Source organism: Macaca mulatta, chromosome 4 (assembly GCF_049350105.2).
Source record: "Macaca mulatta isolate MMU2019108-1 chromosome 4, T2T-MMU8v2.0, whole genome shotgun sequence".
Lineage (NCBI taxonomy): Eukaryota > Metazoa > Chordata > Mammalia > Primates > Cercopithecidae > Macaca > Macaca mulatta.
The window spans coordinates 105,630,796-105,658,555 of NC_133409.1; the positions used below are offsets into that span (position 1 = coordinate 105,630,796).

Below are 27,760 nucleotides of genomic sequence, written 5' to 3' on the forward strand. Positions count from 1 at the left end.
CTGGAAGTTCCCAATAAGTGAGATGGAACATGTATGGGTTCTTGGATTTAAGTATAACATAACCTCAGAAACAGTGGAACAGAAAAAGAGATAACTAAAAAAAAAAAAATTGTAAAGACCCTCACTCCTCTTGCCCTGTATGAACACACCACCAACATAGAGCAATGCCAAAGGAAAGAAGAGGGAGTTATCAGCTCCTCCCAGCCCTCACGTGAACTGCTTGGCTGAATTCTAAATCAGACAAGACTAAGAGAAAAAATAAAATGTTAAAAGGACTTCAAAGGTATCCCTAACAATAGGAGGTCAAAACACATTCCTTACACAGCGAGTCAGAAGAGTGGGAATTCAAAGATGGACCAAAATACATTCTTATGATTTTAACTGAGTCAAATGAAATTAATAAAAGCAATGGGCAGAAATCAATCACATGCCAATTAAAAGACATCAGCTGGGATAAAACACATAAGAAGGATAATGTGATGGTTCATTATATGTCACCTTGACCAGGCTATGGCACCCAGTTATTAATATTTGGTCAAACACAGGTGTAGAAGTAGTTGTGAAGGTACTTTTTAGATGTGATTAGTATTTAAATCAGTAGATTTTGAATAAAGCAGATTACCTTTTACAATGTGACTAGGCTTCATAAAGTCAATACAAGGCCTTAAGAGAAAAGATTGCAGGTTCCCAAGCAAAAAGAAATTCAGCCTCAAGACTAAAACAGAAACCCTGCCTGAGTTTCAGGTCAGCCAGTTTGCCCTGTGGATTTGCCAGCCCCACAATCACATGAGCCAGTTCCTTAAAAAGTAAACCCCCCTCCTCTCCCTCTCTCTCTCTCTTCCCGAAAAGATAAAATTTGCATTAATAAAGACCCAACAGGCAGAATCTTGAACTGGAAGCAACGGAATTGAAACTGGCTAAGGCAGGTAGCAATAAAACACCAAAGGTTCTTGGACAGAAGAATGACACAATAAGCAATACATTTAATGACAATTATTTTGGAATCAATTACAGTGTATGTGTAATATGAACTAGATCAGAGGGATATTAGAAGACATTTGAGGAAATATAGGCCAAAGGATTCTGCGGGTGGCGTTGGAAATGAAAAGGAATTCATATATACAATGAGGATATGACAAAAAATTTAGTAGGCATGTTTTGTATTTTTAAGATATTTTAGTAAAAGTTCTGTCAGAATACTATGTATATAGGTATTTACTTACCATATTTGTCTCGCAAGCCAACAGTGCATCTAAAGACTCCACCAAAGGCAACATCTTCACCAAATATTACTGAAAAACAGTATTTAAATAATACATTTTATTTAATAATTCCTAAATAATACTAACCATGAGAAATAAGTAATATAAATGTTTACATTTTAATCACAAAACAGAAATGGACCATAGATCTATATCAAGGTTTCTCAACTTCTACATTACTGACATTTTACACTAGATGATTCTTTTGTTGTGAGGGCCTGTCCTGTGCACTGTAGATATATAGTAGCATCCCTGGTCTCTACCCACTGGATGACAGTTACTATACACACACACACACACACACACACACACACACACACACACAGTTGAGACAACAGAAAGTGTCTTGGCTTACATTGCTTACATTGTTAAATGTAAAGAGAGTTGTGGGAGTGGGGACTAAGATTACCCCCGTTGAGAAAGAATCACTGATCTAGAATCTCATTTGTTTTATCCATGAAGAAAATGAGACCAGAGAAGTAGTCTGACTGGCCAAGTCAGAAAGCTAGGGGCAGAACTATGACTCATGCTCTAGACTTCCAGGCCTGTGGTTTTTCCTGAGACACAGTATACAGTAAGTCAGCCATCAGAAGAGCATTCCAAGCTAAGGCAACAGTCACAAATAGGAAAGGGATTTAGACTGTGTGAAGTAGAAAGGAGGCAAGCATGACGGACACAGTGAGCAAGGCAAAGAATGGTGTAGGTGGAAATTGGCAGGAGTTTTAAAATAGAGGGTATTCATAGAGCTGAATGCTAGTCTCATAAATGAACCTAACCAGTTTTTTCGAGCAAAAGAAAAAAACTCACCATTCTCTATGAATTTACTCATCTAGTTCAATCATTATCAAGTAGCATTCAAAACAAATCAAGATCTAATTATCCTTTAGTCCAGCTCTCACTTTTCCATAAAAAATAATGTTTTTCATTTAACCTTAAAACTACAGATTCTCAGGTGGAAGCCCAAGGTATATTAAACATATATGCACACACACATATATAAACTGTATATATAGATATATGTTAATATGTGTATGTAATACATATATGAAGTAAAGCCAATCAAATGTGAAAACATATAGTGGAAGAACAATTGGTTTTGTATCAATAATTTAATAAGATGAAGATTAAGATACTTATATAATTATATATAAATATTACAATTATTTCCCAAAAATATTACAAGTTGAACGACAATGTAACCCAAAGGGAAGCATAAAATCAAGTCTTCATTTTATAAATAAATAGTTGAATGAAAAGGTATTTTGTTTTTTTCTATATGCCAGAGAAACAGGAGTACACAGTAGGTTTTAATCCGGAAGTCATTAATATAATATCAGGACCACACATACTGTAAGAGAAAGCTGACTAGATGTTAAATATACATGAGAACTAACTGGTAATAAGTGGACTAATTGCAATTTGATTATTTAGCCCTAATCATTTGAATAGGCCTTTGAAAATTTCACGTAGATACAATGTTAACCACTGAGCTCCACATAAATATTTTAAGCAAATCTTCAATTCTGGAATTAACAAAGCTACTACAATTCAGGCACAAATCAGGGTTACCTGCAGTAGGATCTTTGGCCAATGAGTTATCCAAGGCACTTGTTACTGACTGGAAAAGATTCATTTTCTGAGTTTGCCCTGTGAAAATCAAAAAAAAAAAATCATTTCATACATTGTAAAATATGTAAAAACAACCAGTTTCTTAACAGTTAATTACAACTTGACTAAAATCAAGGTACAAAGAAAGGTATTATGCAAATTGCTGAATTATTTACAATAATACTATAAGATACAAAAGCAATACAGACCTGTAAAAGTTTGTTAATGGGGAAAATTTTACCCATATTAAACAATTTTTTGTAAAAGTATAAAAAAGGAAGAAGGAATATAGCCAAGTGACTAAATATGATAGACAATAAGACCTATGGAAAGTCAGAAAAGGAGACCAAAGTGAGTGGTCTGGGAAGAAGCACAGACAGGTGTTACGAACCTAAGCCATCAGGAATATGCATGACCAGTAGCATGTGTTAAATACATCAACAGCAAATGGTCATGGACCATAAAACAATAAGGAAGGCTAAAGATAAACTTTAGTGCCCAGAACTGCTGGGGTTTGGAAAATATCATAATCTTATGCCTAACCACATCATATTTAGTCCTTCTTCTTGTCTTATTACTTAAATAGAATATCTGCATGCCAGTGTCCATCCCCTAAATGTATTTTTGGGGAAGAATAAAGAAAGCAGTACATGTAATACACCCAGAACAGTACCTGATGTAGTTAGTGCTGAGTAAATATTAGCTATTCATTGTTAGATTCTGGACTCTGTCCGTGTCTTTCCATCTTCACCTTAGTACTCTTCTGAATGGTATACGAAAGTTCCATTTGATAAACTTCTAAATGTTGGAATTCAGAAGCATCATGACATTGGAGCTTTGATTCAAGCCTAGGTGCCGCCCAGTGCCCACAGTCATCCCAAAACTTTAAGTCAACTCCTCTGCAGAAGTACAATTCAGAGCACAGAAAGATTTCAGCCTAAATCTCTGATCCAGAGGCCCACTCTTCATCCTAGTGCCTGATCTACATGCTGGTGGTCGCCTTAACACACAGCATGCTAATAACAAGTCTTTTTGAAACCTGTTGCTTACCCTGATCACTGCCCACCTAACCTCCATGCTATTCATTAGCCTAGTGTGTCTCAACAGTCAAGATCTAATTCCCAGTGTGGGTCACAACAGCTACTGCTGTTGCCTTCAACTGTCTGACCATGGGACATTGGTCACTTGTCCTTTTCCTAGAGACCCATTTTCTTCCCTAGCCCGGCACTGCTCCACAGCAAGTTCTGACATATGACATCTTTCCTCCTTCCGTTATCCACCAATACCCCAGTCTTCTGATGTTCTCCCTACTCTGGTATCTAACGTCTCTCTGATCATTTCAACAGTACTGAATGCCCAGGCTTCAGGTCTTGGCAATCCCCAGTCAGATACGTCCTCTGTCCTCTGTGCCCACAATCAGAGCCTGTTTCTACTCTTATACTTGGTGGAGATAATAGGAATGTATTCGAAAATTATTTTATATCACCTATGGCAAAAGATATACAATCATACCACATGTCCATGATTACTTAAAAATTTATTTTTCTTCAGGCTAGGGCTATATCACTTAATAGATACAGGCATACCTTGTCTTATTGTGCTTCATTTTATTTTGCCCTACAGATACTGCAATTTTTACAAATGGAAACTTCATAGCAAACCTGTATCAAGCAAGTCTATCAGCATCAGAATCACATTTTGGTAATTCTCACAATATTTCAAACTTTGTCATTACTATTACATCTGTTATCATGATCTGTGATCAATGATCTTTGAGGTTACTAATGTAATTATCTTGAGGTGCCACAGCCTTCTGACATTCTGCCATGGCACCCCAAGACAATTACATTAGTAATCTCAATAAATGTTGTGTGTGTTCTCACTGATCCACTGACCAGTCATTCCCCCTTTCTCTCTCCCTTTCTTCAGGCTTCCCTATTCCTTGAGACACAATAATATGAAAATTAGGCCAATTAATATTCCTACAGTGACCTCTAAGTTTTCAAGTGAAAGGAGGAGCTGCATATCTCTCACTTTAAATCCTAAGTTAGAGATGACTAAGATAAGTACGGAAGGCATTCTGAAAGTCCAGCGAATCTGAAAGCTAGGCTTCTTGCACTAAATAGCTTAAGAGTTCTTGAAGAAAATTTAAAGTGTTATTCCAGTGAGCACACAAATGATAAGAAAGCAAAATAGTCTTATTGCTAATATGAAGAAAATTTTAGTGGTCTGAATAGAAAAATCAAATCAGACACAACATTCCCTTAAGTCAAAGCCTAATACAGAGCAAGTCCCTAACTCTTTTCAATTCTATGAAAGCTGATAGAGGTGAGGAAGCTGCAGAAGAAAAATCTAAAGCTAGCAGAGCTTGGTTCATGAGATTTAAGAAGAGAAGCCGTCTCAGTACATACAATGGCAAAGTGAAGCATAAAGTGCTGATGGAAAAGCTGCAGTAAGTTATCCAGAAGATCCCACTAAAATCATTGATGAAGATGGCTATACTAAACAAAAGAGTTTTCAATGGAGACAAAACAGCTTCTATTGGAAGATGCTATCTTGGATTTTCATAGCTAAAGAGGAGAAGTCAATGCCTGGCTTCAAAGGACAGGTGGACTCTTTTGTGAGGGGGCTAATGTAGCTGGTGATCTGAAGTTGAAGCCAATGTTCATTTATCATTCTGAAAGTCCTAGCACCCTTGAGAATTAGGCTAAATCCACTCTGCCTGTTCCCTTTCAATGAAACAACAAACCCTGAATGATAGCACATCTATTTATATCAGGGTTTCCTGAATATTTTAAGCCCACTGTTGAAACCCACTGCTCAGGAAGAAAAGATTCCTTTCAAAATATTACTGCTCATTGACAATGCGCCTGGTCACCCAAGAACTCTGATGGAGATGTATAAGATTAACATTGCTTTCCACAGATCAAAAGAGACAAAGAAGGCCATTATATAATGGTAAAGGGATCAATTCAACAAGAAGAGCTAACTATCTTAAATATATGCACCCAATACAAGAGCACCCAGATTCATAAAGCAAGTCCTTAGAGACCTACAAAGAGACTTAGACTCCTGCACAATAATAATGGGAGACTTTAACACTCCACTGTCAATCTTAGATCAATGAGACAGAAGGTTAACAAGGATATCCAGGACCTGAACTCGGCTCTGCACCAAGCAGACCTAATAGACATCTACAGAACTCTCCACCCCAACTCAACAGAATATATAGTCTTCTCAGCCCCACATCACACTTATTCTAAAATTAACCACATAACTGGAAGTAAAGCACTTTTTAACAAATGTAAAAGAACAGAAATCACAACAAACTCTCTCTCAAACCACAGTGCAATCAAATTAGAGCTCAGTATTAAGAAATTCACTCAAAACCGTACAACTACATGGAAACTGAACAACTTGCTCCTGAATGACTACTGGGTAAATAAGGAAAAGAAGGCCAGGCGCAGTGGCTCACGCCTGTAATCCCAGCACTTTGGGAGGCCGAGGCAGGCGGATCACCTGAGGTCGGGAGTTCGAGACCAACCTGGTCAACATGGTGAAACCCCTTCTCTACTAAAAATACAAAAATTAGCCGGGCGTGGTGGCAGGTGCCTGTAATCCCAGCTACTTGGGAGGCTGAGGCAGGAGAATCGCTTGAACCCAGGAGGCAGAGATTGCAGTGAGCCGAGATCGCACCACTGCACTCCAGCCTGGGGGACAAGAGTGAGACTTCATCTCAAAAATAAATAAATAAATAAATAAATAGGGAAAAAAAGGCAGAAAGAAGTTCTTTGAAACCAATGAGAACAAAGACACAATGTACCACAATCTCTGGGACACATTTAAAGTGGTGTGTAGAGGGAAATGTATAGCACTAAATGCCCACAAGAGAAAGCATGAAAGATCTAAAATTTACACCTAACATCACAAATAAAAGAACTAGAGAAGCAAGAGCAAACACATTCAAAAGCTAGCAGAAGGCAAGAAATAACTAAGATCAGAGGAGAACTGAAGAAGATAGAGACACAAAAAACCCTTCAAAAAAATCAGTGAATCCAAGAGCTGGTTTTTTGAAACGATCAACAAAATTGATAGACCACTAGCAAGACTAATAAAGAAGAAAAGAGAGAAGAATCAAATAGACACAATAAAAAATGATAAAGGGGATATCACCACTGATCCCACAGAAATACAAACTACCATCAGAGAATACTATAAACACCTCCATGCACATAAACTAGAAAATCTAAAATAAATGGATAAATTCCTGGACATGTACACCCTCCCAAGACTAAACCAGGAAGAAGTTTAATCTTTGAATAGACCAATAACAGGCTCTGAAATTGAGGCAATAATTTATAGCCTACCAACCAAAAAAAGTCCCGGACCAGACGGATTCACCGCCAAATTCTATCAGAGATACAAAGAAGAGCTGGTACCATTCCTTCCTCTTGAGGGAAGTCAGGGACCCTGAGCAGAGGGTCCAGCTGAAGTCACGGCAGAGGAACATAAATTTTGAAAATTTCATGGACATTTAACAGTTCCCAAATAATACTTTCATAATTTCTTATGCCTGTTTTACTTTAATCTCTTAATCCTGTTATCTTCGTAAGCTTAGGATGTATGTCACCTCAGGACCACTGTGATAATTGTGTTAACTGTACTAACTGATTGTAAAACATGTGTGTTTGAACAATATGAAATAGTGCACCTTGAAAAATAACAGAATAACAGTGATTTTTAAGGAACAAGGGAAGACAACCATAAGGTCTAACTGCCTGTGGGGTAGGGCAAAAAGAGCCATATTTCTCTTCTTGCAGAGAGCCTATGGACATGTCAGTAGGAGAGATATTGCTAAATTCTTTTCCTAGCAAGGAATATTAATATCAATAACCTGGGAAAGGAATGCATTCTTGGGGGGAGGTCTATAAATGGCAGCTCTGGAAGTGTCTGTCTGATGCAGTTGAGATAAGAATTGAGATATGCCCTGGTCTCCTGCAGTACCCTCAGGCTTATTAGAGTGGGGAAAACTCCGCCCTGGCAAATTTGTGGTCAGACCGGTTCTCTGCTCTCAAACCCTGTTTTCTATTGTATAACATGTTTATCAAGAAAATATGTGCACAGTTAAACACAGTTCCTTATCAGTAGTTCTGTTTTGCCTTTTGTCCTGTTCCCTCAGAGCCATGCGATCATTGTTCTGCTTTTTGCCCTTTGAAGCATGTAATCTTTGTACCAACTCCCTGTTTTACACCTCCTCCCCTTTTGAAACCCTTAATAAAAAACTTGCTGGTTTGAGCCTCAGGTGGGCATCACGGTCCAACTGATATGGGGGTTATGTGATGTCACCCCTGGTGGCCCAGCTGTAAAATTCCTCTCTTTGTACTCTTTCTCTTTATTTCTCAGCCAGTCAACACTTATGGAAAATAGAAAGAACCTACTTTGAAATATTGGGGGCGGGTTCCCCCAATACCTTCTGGAACTATTCCAATCAATAGAAAAAGAAGGAATCCTCCCTAATTCATTTTATGAGGCTAACATCATCCTGATACCAAAGCCTGGCAGAGACACAACAAAAAAAGAGAATTTTAGACCAATATCCCTCATGAACATCGATGCAAAAATCCTCAGTAAAATACTGGCAAACCAAATCCAGCAGCACATCAAAAAGCTTATCCACCATGATCAAGTTGGCTTCATCCCTGGGATGCAAGGCTGGTTCAACATATGCAAATCAATAAATGTAATCCATCACATACACAGAACTAATGACAGAAACCACATGATTATCTCAATAGATGCAGAAAAGGCCTTCGACAAAATTCAACAGCCCTTCATGCTAAACACTCTCAATAAACTAGGTATCGATGGAACGTATCTCAAAATAATAAGAGCTATTTATAACAAACCCACAGTCAGTATCATACTGAATGGGAAAAAAAACTGGAAGCATTCTCTTTGAAAACTGGCACAAGACAAGGATGCCCTCTCTCACCACTACTCTTCCAACATAGTGTTGGAAGTTCTGGCCAGGGCAATCAGGCAAGAGAAAGAAATAAAGGGTATTCAATTAGGAAATGAGGAAGTCAAATTGTCCCTGTTTGCAGATGGCATGATTGTATATTTAGAAAACCTCATCGTCTCAGCCCAAAAGCTCCTTAAGCTGATAAGCAACTTCAGCAAAGTCTCAGGATACAAAATAAATGTGCAAAAATCAAAAGCATTCCTCTACACCAGTAAGAGACAAACAGAGAGCCAAATCATGAGTGAACTCCCATTCACAATTGCTACAAAGAGAATAAAATACCTAGGAATCCAACTTACAAGGGATGTAAAGGACCTCTTCAAGGAGAACTACAAAACACTGCTCAACGAAATAAAAGAGGACACAAACAAATGGAAGAATATTCCATGCTCATTGATAGGAAGAATCAATTATCATGAAAATGGCCATACTGCCCAAGGTAACTTACAGATTCAGTGCCATCCCCATCAAGCTACCAATGACTTTCTTCACAGAATTGGAAAAAACTACTTTAAAGTTCATATAGAACAAAAAAGAGCTCACATAGCCAAGATAACCCTAAACAAAAAGAACAAAGCTAAAGCTATCATGCTACATGACTTCAAACTATACTATAAGGCTACAGTAACGAAAACAGCATGGTACTGGTACCAAAACAGAGATTATAAACCAATGGAACAGAACAGAGCCCTCAGAAATAACACCACACATCTACAACCATCTGATCTTTGATAAACCTGACAGAAACAAGAAATGGGGAAAGGATTCCCTATTTAATAAATGGTGCAGGGAAAACTAGCTGGCCAGGTGTGGAAAGCTGAAACTGGATCCCTTCCTTACACCTTGTACAAAAATTAACTCAAGACGGATTAAAGACTTAAATGTTAGACTTAAAATCATAAAAACCCTAGAAGAAAACCTAGGCAATACCATTCAGGACATAGGTATAGGCAAGGACTTCATGACTAAAACATCAAAAGCAATGGCAACAAAAGCCAAAATAGACAAATGGGATCTACTTAAACTGAAGAGCTTCTTCATGGCAAAAGAAACTACCATCAGAGTGAACAGGCAACCTACAGAATGGGAGAAAATTTTTGCAATTTATCTATCTGACAAAGGGCTAATATCCAGAATCTACGAAGAACTCGAACAAATTTACAAGAAAAAAACAACCCCATCAAAACTTGGGCAAAGAATATGAACAGACATTTATCAAAAGAAGACATCTGTGCAGCCAACAGAGACATGAAAAAATGCTCATCATCACTGGTCATCAGAGAAATGCAAATCAAAACCACAATGAGATACCATCTCACGCCAGTTAGAATGGTGATCATTAAAAAGTCAGGAAACAACAGATGCTGGAGAGGAAGAGGAGAAATAGGAACACTTTTACACTGTTGGCGTGAGTGTAAATTGGTGCAACCATTGTGGAAGACAGTGTGGAAATTCCTTAAGGATCTAGAACTAGAATTACCATTTGACCCATCAATCACATTACTGGGTATATATCCAAAGAATTATAAATCATGCTACTATAAAGACGCATGCACACATACATTTACTGTGGCACTATTCACAACAGCAAAGACTTGGAACCAACCCAAATGTCTATCAATGATAGACTGGATTAAGAAAATGTGGCACAGATATACCATGGAATACTATGCAGCCATGAAAAAGGATGCATTCATGTCCTTTGCAGGGGACATGGATGAAGCTGGAAACCATCATTCTCAGCAAACGCTCACAAGGACAGAAAACCAAACACTGCATCTTCTCACTCATAAGTGGGAACTGAACAGTGAGATCACTTGGACACAGGGCGGGGAACATCACACACCAGGGCCTGTCGGGGATTGGGGGCCTGGGGCAGGAATAGTATTAGGAGAAATACCTAATGTAAATGATGAGTCGATGGGTGCAGCAAACCAACATGGCACATACCTATGTATCAAACCTGCACATTGTGCACAGGTACCCCAAAACTTAAAGTATAATTTTTAAAAATTGAAAAAAAAAGATTAACATTGTTTTCAAGCCTGCTAATATATCAATTCTGTGGCTCACAGATCAAGGAGTCATTTCTACTTTCAAATCTCATTATTTAAGAAATACATTTTGTAAGGCTATATCTGCCATAAACAATGACTCCTCTGATGTTCTGGGCAAGTAAACTGAAAATCTTCTGGGAAGGACTGACTATTCTAGATGCCATTTAAAATGTTCACGGTTCATCAAATTTCAAAATGTCAACATTGGCCAGGCGTGGTGGCTCACACTTGAAATCCCAGCACTTTGTGAGGCCAAGCGGGGGCGGATCACTTGAGACCAGAAGTTCGAGACCAGCCTGGCCAACATAGTGAAACCCCATCCTCTACCAAAAATATAAAAAATTAGCCCAGTGTGGTGGTGCACACCTGTAATCCCAGTTACTCAGGAGGCTGAGGCACAAGAATCGCTTGAACCCAGGAGGTGGAGGTTGCAGTGAGCCAAGATTATGCCACTGCACTCCAGCCTGGGTAATAGAGTGAGACTCTGTCTCAAAAAATAGTAAAAAATAAGTCAACATTTATAGGAGCTTGAAATAAATTGATTCCAATTCTCATGGATTACTTCATTCATTCATTCATTCATTTTATTTTATTTATTTATTTTTTCTTTTGCAACCTCCACCTCCCGGGTTCAACCAATTATCATGCCACTGCCACCCCAGGGATTACAGACTGCTAATTTTTTTGTATGTTTCGTAGAGCCCAATTCTCGCCATGTTGCCCAGACTGGTCTCAAATTCCTGAGCTCAGATTATCTGCCAGCCTTGGCCTCCCAAAGTGGTAGGATTACAGGCATAAGCCACCATGCCCAGCCTCATGGATGACTTTGAGGGATTCAAAACTTCAGAGGAGAATGTAATTGCAGACATGGTAGAAATGGCAAGAGAACTAGAAGTACAGCCTGAAGATGTGACTGAATTGCTACAGTCTCACGATAAAACTTTAATGGATGAGGAGTTGCTCTTTACGGATGCAACCTGAAGAACTCAAAGAAAGTGGAGTCTTGAGATGGAATCTATTACTTTCTATGAATTCAAAAAAAGTGGATCCTTGAGATGAAATCTATTACTGATGAAGATGCCATGAACACTGTTGAAATGACAACAAAGGACTTCGAATATTACATAAATTTAGCTGATAAAGAAGTGGCAGGGTTTGGGAGAATTGATTTCAATTCTGAAAAAAGTTCTACTGTGGTAAAATGCTATCAAACAGCATCACATGTTACAGAGAAATCTGCCATGAAAGGAAGATTCTATCAATGCAGCAAACTTCATTGTTGTCTTTTTTTTTTTTAATTGAAGTTGCCACAGCCACCACAACCTTCAGCAACCACTGCCCTGATCAGTCAGTAGCTATCAGCATCAAGGCAACACCCTCCACCAGCAAAAAGATTATGACTTGCCAAAGTTTCAGATGATAGTTGGCAATTTTTATCGATAAAGTATTTCTTAATTAAAGTATGTACATTGATCTTTTAGATATAATGCTATTGCACACTTACTAGACTACAGTACAATGTAAACATGTTTATATGTACTGGGAAACCAATATATTTGTGTGATATTTACTGTGGTCTGGACCCAAACCCACAATATGTCCAAGGTATGCCTGTACTTTCCTTAAATCCTTCTTGATTTTATAAATGTTCTTCAAGTATTTATTAGTGCCCAGCTTCAGAAGATAATCGTTTTGGGTAAACATTTTTCCCAATCACAGTGACATTCCCACTTACTCTCCTGCTGCATACATTTCATAAAGTAAGATCTTGACTTGTCTATGAGGATTTCCATAGCTAAGAACCTAGCCAGAAGAAAAATGTGCTGAGACCACCTGGGTCGGGGAGACCTTAACCCAGCACAGCAAGAGGAATTAAAGACACACACACAGAAATATAGAGGTGTGGAGTGGGAAATCAGGGGTCTCACAGCCTTCAGAGCTGAGAGCCTCGAACAGAGTTTTACCCACATATTTACTGACAGCAAGCCAGTGATAAGCCTTGTTTCTAGATTATAGATTAACTAAAAGTATTCCTTACAGGAAACAAAGGCATAGGCTCTGGCTAGTTATCTGCAGCAGGAGCATGCCCTTAAGGCACAGATCGCTCATGCTATTGTTTGTGGTTTAAGAACACATTTAAGCAGTTTTCCGCCCTGAGTGGGCCAGGTGTTCCCTGCCCTGATTCTGGTAAACCCACAACCTTCCAGCATAGGCATCATGGCCATCACAAACATGTCACAGTGCTGCAGAGATTTTGTTTATGGCTGGTTTGGGGGCCAGTTTATGGCCAGATTTGGGGGCCTACTCCAACAAACTGTCTAAATATCCAAGTTGCTATTTATTTCAAGTCTGCTGACCATTCAGATTAATACTGAATGGCATGACATCTTATTGCACTCACGCTTAGCAAGTTATTAGTAGGGAGGAAGCAAAGACTTTAATAATAAAAATCATACAGAGTAAACATTTAAATTATTGCTTGATAACCACAAAGAATCTATTCGTCTTGTATAAAATAATTTACCAGTAAGGGTATTTAAAGGTAATTATTTCCATGTGAATACCTAAGCTTTCACTCCTAAATAGTTTTTCAAATAGATTCAAAATTTTAGGGTTTTGGATTAATTGCTATTCTACCAGATACTTTTCTAAGTTTTAAATGACAAATTTTAATGGAGCAACATTTACTTTTTGGTTTAAAGATACAGCATGATTTGTGGACAAGGCAAGAAGAAATCACAAGTTATTCACAGGTAAGATTTTTTAAATATGTATTTTCCTTAGAGTTATTTATTCTCCTAGAGGTTACATCAAAGACTACTGATAGACTATGCTTATGTCTGCCATAGTAAGATAAACCCACTTACAGTATGTGCTAACCAAAGCTGTACTACTGGTAAGACTGTTAAAAAATAATCTATATACATCGCTAAACATTTATTAAGCACAGCTACCAAATTATGCAATCACACAGTATTAATACATGACTGCTACATTTTAAAACCAGACTGGTAATTCTTTTTCAACATAAAAAGGTATAGCAAAACAAACAACAAAATACAGCAGCACACTTTCTCCTAAATCAAGGATGCAAGTTAATGGTTGCCCATTATTAAAACAGGGCTCTGTGGCTGGCATCGAGTTGTTTACTTGAAATTGTACTAGGTAAAGAATCATGAATATGCAGGTAATCAGCATTGCTGAAAAAATAAGGTGACATATAGGCAGAATGTAAAGATCATAATGGAACATAAGCTCCAAGAGGACTGGTATCCTTAAATGCTTTTGATCAGAGCTGTGTCTTCAGTGCTCAAACAGGGCCTGACATGTAATAGGTGCTAAGTAAATATTAGTTGAATGAATGAACGAACAAACACATGCAAACACTGTTTCAATAAAGGTTTAAAGAAACTAAAAGAAAAATGTTAACCAGCAACTTAAAGAGAAAGAAATGTGTAAGCAAAAAGACCTACCAATGTCACATTCAAAGACAAACTGCAGAAAAAGGGGGGCAAATGAGAGGTGTTATTGCATCAACAGTCTGATGGAGTAGGTCTTTCATAGCTATGCAGTATGCAGTAGCCTAAAAGGGAGAGAGAAGCCTCTCACAGGGATAGAGCATCTGAGGAAAAGGGCAAATGTCAGCAATCTCCAGAAATAAATAAGGCCAAGAGCAGAGCATATGGTCAGTGAGTGTATTTATAGCTTACATCCAAACACATAAAAATATACAGCTATGATACAGAAAATTAGAGACTACTTGCAGAAAGTAAAGGTTGTGCCAATACGTTCAGCACTGGCTTTCCACTGTGCTACCTAGTTATTGATATAGACCTGTGTGTTACAGCACATCCTTATCATACTCCTCTTAGAAACCCCAGCATTGGGAGGCCGAGGCGGGTGGACCGCGAGGTCATGAGATTGAGACCATCCTTGCTAACACGGTGAAACCCCATCCCTACTAAAAATACAAAAAATTAGCCAGGCGTTGTGGCAGGCGCTTGTAGTTCCAGCTACTTGGGAGGCTGAGGCAGGAGTATGGTGAGAACCTGAGAGGCAGAGCTTACAGTGAGCCAAGATCATGCCGCTGCACTCCAGCCTGGGCAACAGATTGAGACTCCGTCTCAAAAAAATAAAAAGAAAGAAAGAAACCCCAGCATTTATCACATCGCCTGACACACAAGTGACAATCAGTATATGCCTACTGAAGCATGATGAATAATGTCAATGAAACAATCTGGCACTAATTCACATCATGAAATAACAGGACACATAAGAAACTACCTGTTTTCCCCAACAAAACCTCTATCCTCCCTCCAGATACGCTATTCTCCAGGAATCCCCTTCTATCGGCCAAGCATGTACCTCTATCTTATTCTAAACTCTACTGAAGAGTTAGCCAGCATCTACTTCATAAAATAACATTGACGGAGAATCCAAATGTCAGGGACAGAACATTTTGTATTAAAATGTAAATGGGCCAGGCACAGTAGTGCATGACTATAGTCCCAACTACTCAGGAGGCTGAGGCAGAAGGATCACTTGAGCCCAGGAGAGTTCAGGGTTGTAGTACATGATGATCGTGGCTGTGAATAGCCACTGCACTTCAGCCTGGGCAACATAGCAAGACCCCTTCTCTTAAAAATAAATGAAGTGAAAGATCCATAAATGCAATTGCCTTTGTAAGGTGCCAGTGTATATCACATATCCATGATAAGAAAGGAAGTAAATGGTATTGGCAGAGGATGAGGAAGGGTCAACTAACGACAACAAAAGTGAGAGGAACAGAGGTGTAAAGTTGAAGAGACTGTGTCTAGAGTCCCTGGGTTGCCCCATCTCAGGGCACCTGGTAACTTCTGCCAAGAAACAATGGTGCTTCCCTTCCTTTAAGCTGGCTCCTCTACTCAATCTCTAAGTGGTTTTAAAACCCCTTTATATGTTGGTGACTGCCAAATTATCTCCAACCCAGCCAGGCCTCTCCTCTGAACTCCTGACTTTTATATCCAACAGTCAACAGTTCTCCACTTGAGTTTCTTGAGCTTTTCAGCAAGCACAAAACTGAACTCTTGTGTTGGCTCCCAAAACTAATCTTTTCCACCTTAGCAAACAGCACTACCCTCCATCCAGGTTCCCGATCCACAAACCAATAAGGTATCTTCAATGTCTTCCTTTTATTCATCCTTCACTTCCAACCTATCAAATCCTCCTTCCAAAATATAGCTTAAATCTAGCAGCACTAGCCAGGCATGGTGGCTCATGCCTTTTATCCCAGCAGTTTGGGAGGCCAGAGCAAGAGGCCTGCTTGAGCCCAGGAGTTCAAGACCAGCCTGGGCAACATGGTGAAACCCCATCTCTACAAAAACTACAAAAAATTAGCCAGGCATGGTGGTGCATGCCTGTAGTCCCAGCTACCCTGGAGGCTGAGTATGAGGATCACCTGAGCCTAGAAAGTAGAGGCTGCAGTGAGCCATGATTGATCCACTGCACTCCAGCCTAGACAACAGAGTGAGACCCTGTATTAAAAAAACTTTTAAAATAACAAGCACTACTACCATATTCTATTCCAGAGCTTGCCATTTATTTCCTTTGAGGCAGAATAGGGTCTGGAGGCAGGGAACCTAAGGCCAACTCATGCTAACTTCCTAGAACTAAATCAAAAGGAAAACCCCAACTTTCCATGCCCAAGTAACAAAAGGACCAGAGGCTACTCCCTCTGCAATCCTCCTGTCCCTTTTCTGCGTGGCAGATGAAAAATTTCAAAGTACCTTTGATTGATCCCCTCCCACAACCAATCAGGCTAGTCATGGGCCAAGTCTTTATTTGCATAGGAGTATAACTTTGTAACTTCACTTCAGACTCTGATAGGTTGCTTTCTGTGACCAGTTAGGCATTTGCATAGGGTGTAACTTTGTAACTTCACTTCAGCTTCTGATTGGTTGCAGAAAGTGACCAATCCCGGAAAATTCTGTAACCTGCACTCTTCAGCCACTTGCTCCAGCCGGCTCCCACCCTGTGGAGTGTACTTTTCATTTTCAATAAATCTCTGCTTTTGTTGCTTCATTTTTACCTTGCTTTCTTTGTGCCTTTGTCCAATTCTTTGTTCAAAATGCCAAGAACCTGGACATCCTCCACCAATAATGTATTTTGGTAAGCCAGCCAGGAGGTAACCCCAAAACTGGAGATTTATTTTTCTTTTACTTTTCCTCTCTGCTCCATACAGGGAAATGCTTTTTTCTCTCCTTTCCCTTTCCAACTTGGGCCCTTCAGTGGACAGTGCCTAAGCACAGAGGCAACTGCAGGTTTCTGGCCGGCCACTCTCCAGTGAAACCGAGAGTTTTCTCTGTGGAAGCACCTAAGCACCACCACTCAGTTTGGGTGAGAGGCCTGAGTCCTTTTCTTTTTTTCTTTTTCAGTCTTTCAGTGGCCATTTCCTAGTAGCTCCTTGATAATTGTGGGCAACCGGCCATGGCCACTTTCCAGTGTTACCTGAAGGCCAAGGGGGATAGCTGCCCATACCAGGAGGGGGAAGGGGAGGACTCTTTTCTATCTTTTCCGGCTGTAGTCCCTGATCCTTACATGTGTTGCAATTGGCCATGGCAGCTCATCCAGTATGAATTCACACATGTTTCAGGTGACTTAAACTTTGTTTTCTTATGCTAAATTCTCCCACAGGGTTCTTATGCCAAATTATCCTGGAGTTAACCAGTAATGGCAAACATTAATGTCTCTTAGGAGTTTTGACCTTTCTCCTAGTCTATCTATTTGACTTGCTAAGGACAAAAGAAATGCACCCGGCCTCCGGTTCCTATCATTAAAGTTCATGGCTATCACTCTAGTGGAATGGGAAGCATGGGAAAGCATGGCCTTATCAAATTATAAGTATGCTACAAGTTGAGGCTTTCAACAAGGTTTGATAAAACAAAGTTCACAGTAGGCCATCACCTCTGGAGGGAAAACATACAAAGCAGCACCTATGCCCAACTAAAGTCAGAGACGTCTGACACTCTAAGATTGGACCCCAAAGGGGAACACCCCGGGGGATCCAACTCCAGACCTGAACCTCTCCAAATAGGACACCCTCAGCAGAGGTTCTGAGGTCTAGTACAAAGGCCTCCTTGGAATTTTCTCTAGCAGGTGACAATGGGACAGTTTGGACACTCTTGGGGCTTGTTTGTTGCTGCAGCAGTTGGACTGTGCTCTGGTCATTGTGTGTGTTTGATAGAGTCATGGGAAATAAGGATTCAGTAAACTTGATACTCTCTTGCAATACTGTTTGGCCCAGTACTGCTTGGAGTTCTGGAGTTTGCTGTTGAATGGGAAGGTGGGATGGAGATGCATGTATCCAGGCTTTTGTGCTGCTGTTCGAAGTCCGGTCGGCCTAGTTAGCATGTGGTGTTCTCTTTTTGTGCTGTTTGGCCCCAGTGTTTAGAGTCTGGGGAGGTTTGGCCTTTAAAAATCAAACTACCAAGGAAACTGCTTGACCTGAAATTTTGGTTCACAGCCTTCGGTGGATTACCCATTGGGTCAAACAGTAAAACCAGTGGGCTTATATTGCTATCTCATGGCTAGAGTTCCAAGGTAAAAGCTATTGGATCTTCATTTGTGTTTGTGTATACATGTCTAGATGTGTTTATTTGTATGTACACTTATTGTTATATGTTGTGTCTATTACTGGCTTATTATTATTATTGGCTTATAATTAAGGAGCACTCATAAATTAAGTAAATAAGTTTAAGCAATTTTCAAGTTCACATGACTTAAGTATAACTTTACTAAACAAGCTGGCACTGGAGTACTTAGTGGTCATGTGCCTAGAGTGAATTTCTTCATTGCACAGTATAAATGGTGATACTGGTGGAATTAAGGATATTGAGTTGTGTATCAGGAATAAAATATTCATTATGTGGATTTCTGGGGGGCTCTGGGTAACACTGTAGCCCCCAGGTAGACTAAGTAGCAAAAATTTAGGGATGGTTTCCTGTTTATTTGTTTTTGCTTCTAATTTTCATTTGTTTGCTATTTGTTCTCCTTTGGGTTTTACTTGTGTATGCATATATATAAAACCATATATAGAACTATAGACATTTTTTAGTTTCTAGTGGAAGGCTTTTATTTGGTTCTGAGAATAGTTATTTTGTTTCCTGTGAATTTCTAGCAAGCCATCATGTGTTCTATTTATCTGGAATTCCTAGGCTACCTATTTCAGGCCTGCAGGAATTGATGGAGAACACCAGCCATTTGGAATTTGGTTGATTTGGCTTGCCTGTGATAATCTGGACAGCAAAGGCTTGTGCTTCAAATGCAAGAAAATCGAGAATTGGACAAAGGACTGTATTAAGCCCCTGCCAGTACCCAGCCAAAACTGTGAGGGCATCAGTTACGACCCCTGGCGTTGGAAGATTGACTGGCCCTGCTCCCACCAAGGGGTTCAATAAGGCAAAACTCTAGCAGTGCAAAAAGAGAAATCAGATGAAGACGGAAGCGGCCCAGGGTCTTCCTCACTGCCCCTGTTCAGGAACATCATAATTACTACTGAGGAGCCCCCAGGTAACTCTGGATGTCATGGGCACCCAAATTCAGTTTCTTTTCGATACAAATTCAGTTTCTTTCCTTACTGCTTATGTAGAAAAACTTTCCTCCCAGTCCACGACCATTATGGGAATGGAAGGAAAGCCACAAATAAGATCCTTTACTCCTCCTTTGATTTGTCAATTTGAGAAACAAATCTTCCAACAGGAATTTCTAGTAGTACCAAGCTGCCCAGTCCCCCTGTTGGAAAGAGATATTATGGTTAAAATAGGGGCACTACTACAATTTAAGCATCATCTGGTGAAATTGCTAATAGTCAAAAATACAGAAACTGTCCCAGATCACATTAATAAGCAGGTTAACACACTGGCATGGTATACTGGAAAACCAGGGAAGGCTAAAACAGCAGTGCCAGTCAAAATACAGCTTAAAGACCCCTAGCTATTTATAATCGAAAACAATACCCAATTAAGCTGGAAGCAAGAAAAGGCCAAGCATCCACAGCTGAGGTATTACTTACCCATGGGCTCTTAAGACCCACTGGTGGGTCCACCCATTAGTGGTAGATCCATATACCCTCCTGGCTCAGGTGCCAAGGGATGCTAAATGGTTCTCAGTCCTAGACCTAAAAGATGCTTCCTTTTCCATTCCTCTGGCCCCAGAATCCCAATACCTTTTTACCTTTGAATGGGAAAATCCTAATACCAGAGAAAAAAAAATTCACTTGGACAGTTCTCCTTCAGGGTTTTCAGGATAGCCCCCATTGCTTTGCCTGGGCCTTAGAGAGGGATCTGAGGGGTCTGCAATTAAGAAATGGGAGTATACTCCAGTATATGGATGACCTTCTTATGTGTCGCTCAACCCTGGATGAAAATACTACAAAAAATTTGAATTTCCTGGCAGACAGGGGATACAAGGTGTCCAAAAAGAAGGTTCAGATTACCCTCTGACAGGTCCATGATCACATCCTTAACAGCTAGCAGAGAGTCTGGCAACCAGGAGAAAATAAAAATGCATAGAATGACTGAATAAACAAACTCACATCCATACAATGCCCAAGAATCAGGGGCATGGAGAAGCCAAGATGAACTGTTCTCGGAGAACAACACAGTGTAATAAAGGGAGCAAACATGCCAGCATAAAGCAGCGTAAGTGTCACCAACTCAGAGTCTAATCTGACCACCTCCTGTTTCAGCAGTACCTTTTATATGTCAAAACAACCAAAATAAAAGAATGAAAAGTATTTGCAGCACACGTGAAAAGCAGAAAGTTAGTATCTTCTTCAATATTTTTTAATAGACAAAAATCTTAGTATATAAGTAGTATGGAAGACTTTGGAGTCAGACACCTCAGGATGCAAACTCTGGCTCTGCTACTTACCAGACTCGGGCAAGTACCAACATTTCTGAGCCTCAATTTTCTCATCTTTAAAATGAGCATAATATTGTCTAGCTCACAAGGTTACTGTGAGGATTATAAACTGATGTCTAACACAACACCTGGAAAAGAGCAACTATGCAATAATGGTAGATAGTATTGATAGGAAAAATACTGAGTATACTTTTAAAAATATGTAAACACATCTAATACTCAATTCTTAAGTAAAAATAAATCACGTTAACAAAAACATGGGAAAATATTCCTCAACGGAAATGAAACAAAAATTAAAACAAAGTACAGGTAGCACAAAATATCCAAAAGTGTACATGAACACACCTAATTTTAGCATTAATATCCAATACTCACACTATTATACATGTTATGGGGTATGAACTAGTGTATAAATTTGAACTATGCACTTAAAATCCACTAAAGCATTCAGGACTCTATCCTAAAGAAATCATCTCAGATACATAAAACCCATACGCATTAAATGCTTATATCTGCATTATTTATAAAACTGCAAAACTTTAGCAACAAAAACATAATGGTAATTAAAGGTTCCACTTATTGAGTGAATGCTTGATTCTCAGTTGTCAGTGTTAAGTATATTATAGACATTGTTTTATGTAGCTCTCAGAACAACCTTCTGAAGTAGGTATTATTATTAACCCCTTACATATAAAGAAACTGAGGCTTATAGAAGATAAGTGATAACTCCAAAGTTATAGATAGCCAAGACAAGATCAACTTTAGGACAATCTGATTCCGAAGTCAAGAATTTAACTTGTAAAAGACTTGTAGCATCTCTACTCCATGGAACATTTCTTCTAAATTCTCAAGAAGGTTATAAAAACTCCAGAGAATGATAGGATTATCCTTCTGACTAAATAAGTTGTATTTGTATTAAAACTAAAAGTACGGAAAATACTAAACTAAAAGGAAATACCTGTAAGGATACACCCAAAATGTTAGTAGTGGGTGGCGATTTTTGTTTGGTTGGTTGGTTTTTGGGGTTTTCTTGGGGAGTCTTGCTCTGTCGCCAGGTTGGAGTGCAGTGGCACGATATCAGCTCACTGCAACCTCCGCCTCCCGGGTTCAAGCGATTCTCCTCCTTCAGCCTCCCAAGTAGCTGGGACTACAGGCGTGCGCTGTCACGCCCAGCTAATTTTTTTATCTTTAGTAGAGGCAGGGTTTCACCACGTTGGCCAGGATGGCTTCAATCTCTTGACCTGGTGATCCACCCACCTCGGCCTCCCAAAGTGCTGGGATTACAGACGTGAGCCACTGCGCCCAGCAGATTTTTTTTTTTTTTTTTTTTTTACTTTTTCTCCATTATCCAAATTACCTGTAATATGTTTGTATTATTTTTAAAATAAGAACAAGTTTATATATATCATGATATATATCACGATAACATGATATCATTTTACTTAGATTTTAGTAAATTTACAACTATGGAAAGGTGGATTATTCTTTGCTTTCAAGACAGAATTGAGGGCTCATCTTGGTGGTGGAAAAAAAAAACCTACTATTAACCTTTATGGTACCTACTGTTTCACAATACTGGGACACCCTCCTAGTAAATTATATCTACATGCATCTTAGTACATTGTTTAGAATGGAAGCTCTGGAATCTGATCAATTAGATTCCAAAGCTGGAGCTCTGGAGCTACCACTAATTTATCCGTGTAATCTTGGACAAACTGTCTCAAGACTTCCATTAATCTAACTGCAAAATGGGAATAAAAACTTTACCAACCTTTTAAGGTTGTCCTAACCCTTAAATGAGAGGATGAAACATACACACAGTGCCTGACCCTGGTAAGCACTCAATAAATGTTCATTCTTATCCACAAGAAAAGACACACTTCCAAAAATGTCAGCTCTAGCATGCACGTGAGAAGTTATTAGACAAGGAAGCAATACATGTTTACCTAGTTTCCTGATATTCTGATGAGAGACACTGGATCTGATATTCTGATAAGAGACATTACATGAAACTTGCAGAAATGGTAAAAATCATGCAATAGTCATACTATGAGGAGTTTGCTACATACCCTTCCTATGGCTTCCTCCTCCTATCACCTTCACCTCCTTGGCTAAGTGGCAGCATAGCCCAGGACAAGCTCAGTACTAAGCTTAAGTAGAAAGTCTGGATCTCTAGGAAGAACCTGTTCTGTGACCTTGGGAAAATCAATTCAATTACTCAGTCCCCTGGTTTCTTCTTACCTGCAGAAATTCTATAGGTAAGAAGAAACCAAGGGATATATATATATGTATTTCTCTAGGTAAGAAGAAACCAAGGGACATATACACACACACACACACACACACACACACACACACACATTTCTGTAGGTAAGAAGAAACCAAGGAACTGAGTAACAGAATTGATTTTATATATATTTATATATATATATATATATATATATATATATATTTTTTTTTTTTTTTTTTTTTTTAATGTCTCTACCTAAGCTAGTGACCCAGTCCCGGGCAGGCTGGAACAACACCTAAGGTCTAGGTTGAGAAAGTAAGGATGGAGGAGAGAGAAAGGGGTGGCGTTCCCTGGGCACCACCCCTCCACCCTCAGGCCCTTCCAGGTGGCAGTATGCCCTCTCACCCATCACAAAGGTGCGAGGGAGGGGGGACTGCGTCTCTGGGGCGGAACACTCACAAAAATAGAGCAAGAAGTGAATCACAGTTAGACCCTGGGGCAAGGAGGTTCCAGAGGGTAAGGCAGTTAATAAGCTAGGATGCAAGGATTGCAGCCTGCCGGCCCCTGCCCCTCGCGGGCGCCTGCGAGCCTGGGAGTCCGGGCTACAGCGGGACCGAGTGGGCAGTCCCTGGCTCACCGTACTCTCGGGGCTCCGGATCTGGCTGGAAAGTAAAATGAGCCACCTGCCGCCTCTGGGCCGCATCCTCGACAGTCGCGGAGGGGTGCAGAAATCCCCGCGCCAGCCCCACGCCACGGAACCGACGCCAGTGCCCCTCAGCCCCTGCCGCCCTAAGCCTGAGCAGCCAGCCTGCAGCCGCCGCCACAACCGCCATCCCCGCTCACCGCCAGGGTTCGCAGGCGATGCCGCACGCAGCCCGCGGGGAGGGCGGAGCACCCGAGGAGGCTTTCACAATGGTCGGGCCAGAGGGGCGGTCCCATGAAACGGACCAATCGGAACTGGAAATTTAGGGGCGGGGAAGGCGACGTGACGAGCTGACCGGCTCCTGCTCCTTGTGCGCATGCGGAAGAGGGGAAGTGTGGGGCGGCGGGGGCGCCCATGAAATAGTTTCTGGGGCGGAGCCTCCCCGAGGTCCGTCCTACGGCCCTCGGGTGAGTACCCGAGTCTGCGAAGCTCCACACAGTGCCTGGAGGCGATCTTTTGCGGTGTCATTTACAGTGCCATTTCCAATGTTTTTTTTCATTTTAACATCCATACTTTTTTTAATGTCACCCTTTTTTATCCTCTCCTGTCTCTATTATTGTGTGAGAGGTGAAAAGAGCTACTGATTGGCATTGGTTATTGATTTTGACTGCTGTAGTCACTGCTCAAAGCCTCCGCTCCTTATTCACATCCTCCTTAAAATGCTTAATAAGCATATATCGATTTTTATTGATTTTGTTTTTCCGCATTTAAATGAGAGATGAAAGAGGTAAACTTAGATTTCGTCCTGCAAATCCACTGAATAGATTCAGATACATTTTGCCCAGAAGTAGCGAAAATTACCTGATTGGCTTACTCTAGGCAGCTTAGAAACCTGGAGAATTTGAGTCACTAATTTTCATTTATAGTAATCAACTGTGTAAATTTGTTTTAATCTAAGTGTTTACCAGGATACATTCTCTGTCCATGAATTTACCAAAAAAAAAAAAAATCATGAAATATCATAAAATCAAATATGACAAGAGACAACAGTGACAGTGTGTCCATCAGATGAAATTGGAAGGGTGAGGAAGGATGGGCCCAAAACAGAATTTGAAGAAGAAAGGGGGAGAGAATGAAGCAGGAGTGGAAGAAAAGAACGTTCCTCTTCCATTATGCCTGGCCTCTCAACCCATCTTTGGTTTTGCATAGGGGCAAAGGAGGAGAAAGTAGAAATGGGGTGAAATGAAAGGCAGAGAGATGTGTTTTCTGACTGAGACTGAGAAATAGCAATTGAAAACTGCCAAAGGGAGAACCAGAATTATGTCTCCATTTTCCTACTCCCACGCTAAGTCCAAAAATTCAACATTGGGGAAATTTTTCATCTTGGCTTTTGTTGGTGTTCATTTCTGCTCTTTTAACAGTGTCGGGTAGAGTGTTTTGCATGTGCATGAAGGGTATTTTTGTTTTAATGAAGGAAAGGGGTAACAAAATGAAATTACATTTACATAGTCAAATTTGGGTTTAAACTAAAGAGAGTAAAGAACAAGGATAAAAACGAATAGAGCTTTTTTTCTATTTGTTGATAATTTAGGGAGCTGGGGGTACTGAGATTACTTAGGTCGGGGAGAAAAAGGGAAAAATAATAACTGATGAGAATTTTATTGAACCTCTGCTATGTACAACCCAAAGACAAGCCACCATTGAGACAAATACGATCAAGGCATAGTTTTACTTCTAAAATGTTCAAGTTGGTAGAGAAAAGAGACAGATTAGACAACTACAATCCAATGTGATAGGAGTCCTAGAATAGTGCCAACAAAGTGAAACACAAAAAAAGCAATAAATTATTCTTTGAAAGTCAAGTGTTTCCAGATATAACTCTGAGCTAGACCTAAAAGATAACTAGAAGTTACCAGCCAGACTAGGGAGAAAAAGGCATTCCAAACTAAGAAGAAACTTGTACAAAGGCTGATAGGCACGAAGAGCCCAGTGCATTCCAGGAAGAGAAAGTAGCTTGGTCCTTCTAGATTCAGGGTATAGGGAATGAGACAGGGTTAACAGAAAAAGTAGGAAAAACAGATTAAAGGGAGATTTTGAAGGCCTTTGTATGCTGGTCTAAGAGGTTTGAAATTTCAACTATATGCAGCCAAGAACAACAAAGAGGGCACTTGCCAGATTCACCTGCTTTGCAAACTAATTTTTTTAATTTCCCCCATGTCTACCACACCATTTGCCTGGTAACCATGAAAATATCTATGTTATTAGAATGGAACTTTCCTCCGTTCCCCTAGCCCTGGCCACATTTACTCAATTTGAGAAACTGTCCTTTTCTGGGAATTTTGGAAGTGTATTTTAGAAACAAAGATCAGATTATCTTTAAATGCCACTAGGAACTGCAAAAAATGGGAGTTTTCAGTAATTTTGTGAACCAGAAAAGGTGAAGAGTGTGATTACATTTGAGTTCCTGATTCCATTTATTCCCAAGGCCTAACTGCTTTCTGGTCCTGGGATTCTATGAGACATCACCGTATCCTTAAAATGTATTCCACTCTTTGCTTAAGCTACTTCCAATTGCAGAACCCATGACTGTGGAGTTGGAATACAAAGCAAAGTTGCTGTTCACTCTTCAGAATGACTCTTGCATCACTTACTCTCACTAAGCTTCACTACCTGTGCAACTTGCACTTGTTTTGTCTCAGCTTGCTTTTAGACAACCATTTTATATGATAGTTTTGCAGATAGCAAGATGATAGTTTTGCAGTATTATATCGGGCGTCTGCCTCCATTCAAACTCAAACAGAGAGGTATTGTGGAGGCAGAAAGAAAAGAAATCAAATTCCTGCCTTTGAATTTTAAAATAGATTTTAAACTTGATAGCAGTGACAATAATTCGAGAGAAAAGTTTGAATTCTATAGACTAGTTTCTGAGAATTAAACCTCAAAAACCTGAATGAGTTAAGACACAAAGATTAGTGCTGAAAGAAAAGATTGTAAATCACATACCAATGTAAAAGATGGTTTTTCTCACCTTCCATGGAGGTAGAGCCAAAGATTAGAAAGACCTGTAGGTATCCTTCTTTGTAGATGAACCTAGAAAAGTATCACTAAATCCTCAGGCTACCCAGCATGTCATGGCATTTGAAACAGCAGGATGTTTCTCCCATGTGGCCAGAAGAGATGCAGCCATGGCAGCAAGATCTAGGGAACTTGAGGAGACTCAGAAATCAGAATGATAAGGGACTTGTGTCTAGAATATACTTACTAAAACTCTTACACTCAACAATAAAAAAGAAAAATTACCCAGTTGGAAAATGGACAAAGAATTCTCATTCATTGATGGCGGCAATGCAAAATGGTATAGCCATTTTGGAACACAGTTTAGTTTTTTATAAAACTAACATATTCTCACCATGTAATCCAGCAGTAGTGCTTCTTGGTGTTTACCCAAATAAGCTGAAAATGTATGTCCACATTAAAACCTGTGCAGAATATTTATAGCAGCTTTATTCATAATTGCCCAAGCTTGGAAGCAACCAAATAAACTTAATGGAATATTATTCAGCACTAAGAAGAAATATTAAGCTGGTCGTGGTGGCTCATGCCTGTAATCCCAGCACTTTGGGAGGCCGAGGCAGGTGGATCACCTGAGGTCAGAAATTTGAGACCAGCCTGGTCAACATGGTGAAACCCCGTCTCTACTAAAAATACAAAAATTAGCTGGATGTGGTGATATGCACCTGTAGTCCCAGCTATTCAGGAGGCTGAGGCAGGAGAATTGCTTGAACCCAGAATGCTGAGGTTGCAGTAGGCCAAGATTGCGCAACTGCAGTCCAGCCTGGGCAACAGAGTGAGACTCTGTCTCAAAAAAAAAAAAAAAGAAAGAAAGAAAAAGAAATATTTAACCATGAGAAGACACGGAAGAAGTTTAAATTTCTATGACTAAGTGAAAGAAGCCAATCTAAAAAGGCTACATACTATATGAATCCATCTATATGACATTCTGGAAAAGGCAAAATTATGGAGAGAATAAAAGAGGTG

At 39.8% G+C, this 27,760-nt stretch overlaps 1 protein-coding gene across 3 annotated transcripts in view; it reads right to left on the reverse strand.

Moving 5' to 3' along the window:
- Positions 1 to 23,967, reverse strand: part of BCKDHB (branched chain keto acid dehydrogenase E1 subunit beta) — a 244,293-nt gene extending 220,326 nt beyond the window's left edge. For 2 of the 3 annotated variants that reach the window (XM_015136827.3, XM_078001249.1), the window contains exons 1-3: positions 23,717 to 23,942; positions 2,832 to 2,909; positions 1,224 to 1,292 (exon numbers count right to left, since the gene is read on the reverse strand). In XM_015136827.3, coding sequence (XP_014992313.1) covers positions 1,224 to 1,292; positions 2,832 to 2,909; positions 23,717 to 23,912 — 343 coding nt within the window. In that variant the 5' untranslated portion in view covers positions 23,913 to 23,942. Of the gene's footprint in view, positions 1 to 1,223; positions 1,293 to 2,831; positions 2,910 to 23,716 lie in introns of all 3 variants that reach the window. The other variant, XM_078001250.1, reaches the window with a different exon arrangement.
- Between the last annotated feature and the right edge of the window lie 3,793 nt (positions 23,968 to 27,760).